This window comes from Aegilops tauschii, chromosome 6, assembly GCF_002575655.3.
Source record: "Aegilops tauschii subsp. strangulata cultivar AL8/78 chromosome 6, Aet v6.0, whole genome shotgun sequence".
Taxonomy (NCBI): Eukaryota; Viridiplantae; Streptophyta; class Magnoliopsida; order Poales; family Poaceae; genus Aegilops; species Aegilops tauschii.
Window position 1 is genome coordinate 339,292,586 of NC_053040.3, and position 5,452 is coordinate 339,298,037.

General features: G+C 50.2%; 1 protein-coding gene across 2 annotated transcripts; it reads right to left on the bottom strand.

The window, feature by feature from the left end:
* Window positions 1-349: 349 nt before the first annotated feature.
* LOC109769922 (trihelix transcription factor GTL1) lies at window positions 350-4,074 on the bottom strand. 2 transcript variants are annotated; one of them, XM_020328628.4, is made up of 4 exons: window positions 3,735-4,074; window positions 2,927-3,464; window positions 1,026-2,265; window positions 350-924 (listed from the first exon to the last, which is right to left on the bottom strand). In XM_020328628.4, the coding sequence occupies exons 2-4, from the start codon at window positions 3,424-3,426 to the stop codon at window positions 649-651; spliced, it is 2,016 nt and encodes a 671-aa protein (XP_020184217.1). In that variant the 5' UTR covers window positions 3,427-3,464; window positions 3,735-4,074; the 3' UTR covers window positions 350-648. The 2 variants fall into 2 exon arrangements, with proteins under 2 accessions (XP_020184217.1, XP_020184216.1); XM_020328627.4 differs by having other exon boundaries at window positions 3,548-4,074.
* Window positions 4,075-5,452: the final 1,378 nt, after the last annotated feature.

The following is a 5,452-nucleotide window of genomic DNA, read 5'->3' on the forward strand; positions in this document are numbered from 1 at the left end:
TGGTCCCCCGGGTTTATTTTGCCTATTTTGAAATATAGGTATTACCTCCGTCCCAAAAAACTTGTCTTAGATTTGTTTAGATAGTGATGTATCTAACATTAAAATGTGTCTAGATACATACTCCCTCCGTCCCAAAATTCTTGTCTTACATTAGTCTAGATACGGATGTATCTAATACTAAAAGGTGACTTGATACATCCGTATTTAGACAAATCTAAGACAAGAATTTTAGGACAGAGGGAGTATATATCTAGACAAATCTAAAACAAACATTTTGGAATGGAGGGAGTAGAATATAATCTACCTTCAATTTGAAAATAAAATAAAATAGGCAAAACAGAGGCTCCGGTTTTCAGAATGCTATATCAATGTACATAAATGGTAAAATTTAGGCTATAATAAGCCTCCTATAAAAAAGACTTGCTGTTTGGGATTTCTATTGATCTAGCACCTCCCCTGTTTTCCAGTCTACTTATGAAATCACAGAGGGGAGCCACTTATTTCGGTTTGGTTTTCTTTTTGTCTTTTGACCACTGAGGTTGCTATTACAGAAACAAATCAACAAATGGTATAGGATGTTGCCAAGGGCTGCTGGTGCTCATGAACCGAAGAGGAAGCTGGTGCCTGGTTTTCTTTCGGCACGGGCGCCTACTGAACGGCAAGGAAGGTGCTGCCTGTCGGGGCCGAACTCGTCACCACCGTCGCAGCTGTCGCCGGGGCAGCAGGGGCGCTACCGCTTCCGCCTTCTTTGTGCTTCTGGAACTCTATGGTGTACTTCATCTTGTCATCCTCGTCGCCGTCGTCGTCGCCATCATCGCTGTAGTTGCCTTCGATGTCGTCGCTGTCCGTCTCGTCCGTCGCCGTCACCTCCGTCTGCTGGGACTGAATGTTTGACTCCATTGCCATCACGTTGTCTTCAGACTTCTGTGCGACGAAAATTCCGATTAAGTTGCGTGCATTGCAATCCACTTTCCAAGTCTGAAAACTTCTTACATGGAGAGAGATTCGAAAGTTTGAGTCATTACCTTGTTTGTAGCGATGGCATCAAGCACGGTGCTGGCCGCGGCCACCTCGCCGTCGCCGGGCGGGGCATCTGAGCTCCCCCCTCCAACGCTGTGCCTCCTGTCAAAGTCGTTGCTGATCTTACCCTCGAGCTCGCGCCAGGGGTTATGCTGCTCGGAGGCGGAGGCGTTGACCGCGCCCACAGCGTTCCCGAAGGCAGTGCTAGAGCAGCCGGCGGCGGCGTTGCTCACGGCAGATTGCTTCTTGCGGTAGATAGCGTCCAGCTGGTGGAAGTAGGGGCACGTCTTGGAGTCCTCGGGCCGCCTCTTGTTGCTCTCCTTCACCTTCTTGAAGTACTTGTTGATGTTCTCCCACTTCTCCTTGCACCGCTTGGAGCTCCGGTTGTAGCCGATCCTCCGCATGCCGGCGGAGATGTCCTCCCACAGCGGCCCTTTGGCCCCCATGTCCTGGCAGTGCTCGTCCTTCTCCATCCGCAGCTGGATCAGCGCATGGACCTCCTCCTTGGGCCACCGTGACATGCCCGCGCTGCTCTCCCCTCCTCGCCGGCCGCCCTCCTCCGACGCCGCGACCACCAGCTGGAGCGAGGCGCCCGGCGCGTCCGGGTGAGGCGCCGTGTGGGCTGGCATTGGTGTGGGCAGCACGGAGCTCCCGCCGACGCGCTGGAGGAACGCGATAAGTGCCGCGTCGCGGGCGGCCGCGGCGGCTCGCTCCCGGGCGTGCTGCTCCCTTTCGCGGCTTATGCGGGCCAGCTCCTGCCGCCGCCATGCCTCCTCCCGCGCGGTGCGGTCGGCCTCCCACTTCTCAAGCGTCTCCAGGAACAGCCGCTGCGTCGCGTCTTGCTTCTCCGTGATCTGCTTTATCATCCCCTCGAAGAGCGCCATCATGCTCTCGTTGCTCCTGCCGCCGCCGCCGTCCGCCTGGTCTTCCTCATCGTCTGACTCGTCGTCCGACTCTGACTCCGAGTTCGACGACAAGCTGAGGTCCGGCAGGACAGCGCCAGGATAGGCAGGCGCCATTGCCAACGGCCGAGGATCTGGCAAGATTGTCGCGGCGGTCGCCATCGGCTGGTTCTGCTGCGGGGCCGCGGCGTGGAGCGCCTCGAGCTCCGCGAAGAAGCGGTAGTTCTTGCCGTCCTGGCGCCCGGCGCGGCCTTCCTTGGTGCGGCGGTAGTACTTGTCCACGTTCTCGAACTTCTCCTTGCACTTCTTGGCGCTCCTGCGGTAGCCCAGCTCCGCAAGCTTCCTGCAAAATCTTGTTGCTGTCAGAGGCCGTCTCTTGCTTTCACGTCTCAACCAAACTGGCACAGCAATGAAGAAGGCATGAGTGGTAATCCCATAGTATAAAATAAAATTGACGGAACGCTATCACACAAGTACTAGGATGAGTCAAAACTCATGACATTCTTTATCTTTCTTTCTCTGAGAGAGACTGAAGACGGAAGGAATTGGAAAGAGGTGCGCGATGATGTCAAGATGATGGCACTGTCAGCGGGAGAGAGGTGCAGATTAATTCATCAGAGCAGCATCGGGATGGGAGCAAAAGACTTCCTGCACACCTTCTTTTCCCAGAGACCAGAGTGCATCAATGGCTTAGAAAAGTAAAGAGCAGAGAAAACAATGCAACAGCCTGCGCTGCAGCGCCCGCCTGCGTGGCCTGCTCCGCACCCCCGTGGCAGTGGCGCACTGCTCCCGGGCGCGGAGGTTCTAGCCGAGACGACGAGCGCCCCCATCGACACGGAAATCGAGGAGCGTAGCATTACGCCAAAACTAGATGGGGAATGGCAGGATAGCTCGCCATCATTTCGCGCAGGACAGGTCTGACGGACGGCGAATTCTCTGAAACCGTTAGCCGCATTGCGCAGGGGAGAGCAGATTTTTACCAGTACTGCTAGTTTCGTTCTCACCTGGAGACCTCCTCCCAGACGGGGGCCTTGAGGGCGGCGTTCCGGAAGGCGCCGTCCATCTCCGACCGGATCCTGATGAGCGCCACCGTCTCCTCGCGCGGCCACCGGCTGCCGGACCCTCCCGCCCCCGCGTCGCCGGCGCTTCTGCCGCTTCCGGCGTCGACCGGCGTGTTCTCGTCGTCGTGGAAGCTGACGGCGCCGCTGCCGCCGCCGCTGACGGGGCCGGCGGCCGGCAATTGGTCGAAGTTCGTCCCCGCTGGCTGCGGCTGCGGCTGCATCGGCGACGGCGTCGGAGACGGGATGCTGCTGACACGCGCGGCTGGCAATTGGTCGAAGTTCGTCCCCGCTGGCTGCGGCTGGGGCTGCATCGGCGGCGGCCGCGGAGACGGGATGCTGCTGACAGGCACGGTCGCGGATGCCGGCTGCGGCAACAACGGGGCCATCCCTGTAAGCGGCGGCCCGTAGGGGTACCCGGCGCCACCCTGCTCGGGATGCTGCATGGCCGCCACCACCACCACACCACCTTCCTTCCAATTCCCTGCCCAAAACACAAAATTCAGTTTGATCTACCTTGCGGGAGTGAGTGCAGGTGGCGGAAAGCTCCAGTACACTACTACCTACCACTAGTTTCTCCCTCTCCTCCTACACTACAAGTATATATGTACCACCAACAAGTACTCTACGAGAGCAATTTAGGGACTAGATTGGAGAATTCTTGCTTGCACGCCCATCTCTCTCGGTGTAAGCTCCTCTCCCGTCTCTTTCTCACACAGATACAATGAGTGTCGCAAGCAAGGACATGACTTACGGCTTCCGAGTTCTGACGGCGGAGACGGGGGAGGTTGGGAACAAGGGGCTGTACAGTGGGCGGCTAGGGGAGGAAGAAGAGAGACGGTGGTGAAAAAGATGGGGTCGTAGACAACTGGAAAGGGCAAAGAGAGTGGGAAGGCAGGCAGAGAAAGCCAAGAGCCCTACAAAAGAGAGGCTGTCTTCACTGATATCTGAGAAAAAAAAGGAGAAGACGTGTGTGTTATATACCCGGCTGGACTCAGGTTTCGTAAATGTATCAAAGATATATTGAGCGGCGATTTAATGTCAAAAGATATATCATAGAACAAAGTGAGTAAATAGAGAGAGATTTATGTCTATCTCCCAACAGAAAGCATATCCATACAAAATGATTAGATATTTATGTGTTGGTCATTACTGTCGCGTATTAGTATGTAGGCTGTTTCTTCCATGTTAATAAGTTTTTTGTTGTTCTCGCAACAAAAAAGGTTTTTGTTGTCACACCGAAGAAATGCTATTTTTATTTTTGTCCGTTACATTACTCTCGCATATTTGTCCTTAAATGTATGATGAAAATCGCTCCTTCGCGGCGAGAAGATACGACCAGATATATAATAACTTCAATATCATAAGTAAACGATAACATATCATACATAAAAGATCTACAATAACATTAATAAAGCGTATTTAACGATAACATATATATTAAAAAAGGTAAATAAATCATTTTTATGTATGGGAAATAAAGAGCTATCCATTATGAAGAACTAATGTAGGAGTTGAAGATATGGGAATAAAAAACATGGAGCTTCATGACTTTAAAAAATACTACGTGTTATATTTAGGTGGGATACCCCCCCCCCCCCCCCCCCCCCCACCCCCGGAAATGATATATCTTGAAACAAGGGAAGTAATTAGAGAATCATTTATATCTATCTCCCAACAGAAACAAATCCATATAATTGTTAAGATATTTATGTGCTAGTCATTATGTAGTGATGGATTACATGTTAAGAGGTGAGAAATGTGATATCCCTATCTTATCTTCAAGTAATAATAATAAATAAATTGTCATACCAAGAAAATGCTACTTGTATTGTAGTCCTTTAATTACTCTCGTGTATATTGTGCTTACATGCACCATGAAAACCGATCCTTCTAGATGAAGATATGCCAAGATCTACAATAACTCTGATAATATAAATATAAGGGCTACAAATGAGATATACCTATCTCCAAACAATAATAAATATTTTTTGTTGTACTAAGAAAATGTTACTTCTGTTCTAGTCCACTAGATTCCCCATATATTGTTCTTACATATGCACCATGGTAATATTTCCTTTGAGAGGAGAAGATACGAATAGATCTACAATAACTTCAATAACATTAATAAATGAAGTTGCGATCTCGCAGGGAGATTTCATTACATAAACATGTTGTATTTCATATCATAAATAAATTTATTCATTGTTGACACTTGCATTAGTAGAAGATATGGAAATAAAAGCATGGGTTTGATCATGTTAAGAGTGTCTTATATAAGTGCAAGTAGTGCCCTTGAGGCTTTTTGGATGATTAATGACAAAACAATTAAGGGACTAATGTGTTTGTGAGTAGGTGAATGCCCCGAAGGATTTGATTTAACATGAGAGTTATGACCCATAAAAATTGTGGTGACAATGATATCTTTCAGAATGCCTCCTCGAGGAACAATCAGCTTAGGTAGAGGATTAT

Excerpts from the sequence above, each read along its gene's own strand:
- LOC109769922 (XM_020328628.4), bottom strand. The coding sequence starts at position 3,426 with ATGCAGCATCCCGAGCAGGGTGGCGCCGGGTACCCCTACGGGCCGCCG. Across the intron at positions 2,266-2,926 it reads GTCTGGGAGGAGGTCTCCAG|GAAGCTTGCGGAGCTGGGCT; the intron begins GTGAGAACGAAA and ends AAGATTTTGCAG. Across the intron at positions 925-1,025 it reads ATGCCATCGCTACAAACAAG|AAGTCTGAAGACAACGTGAT; the intron begins GTAATGACTCAA and ends TTCGTCGCACAG.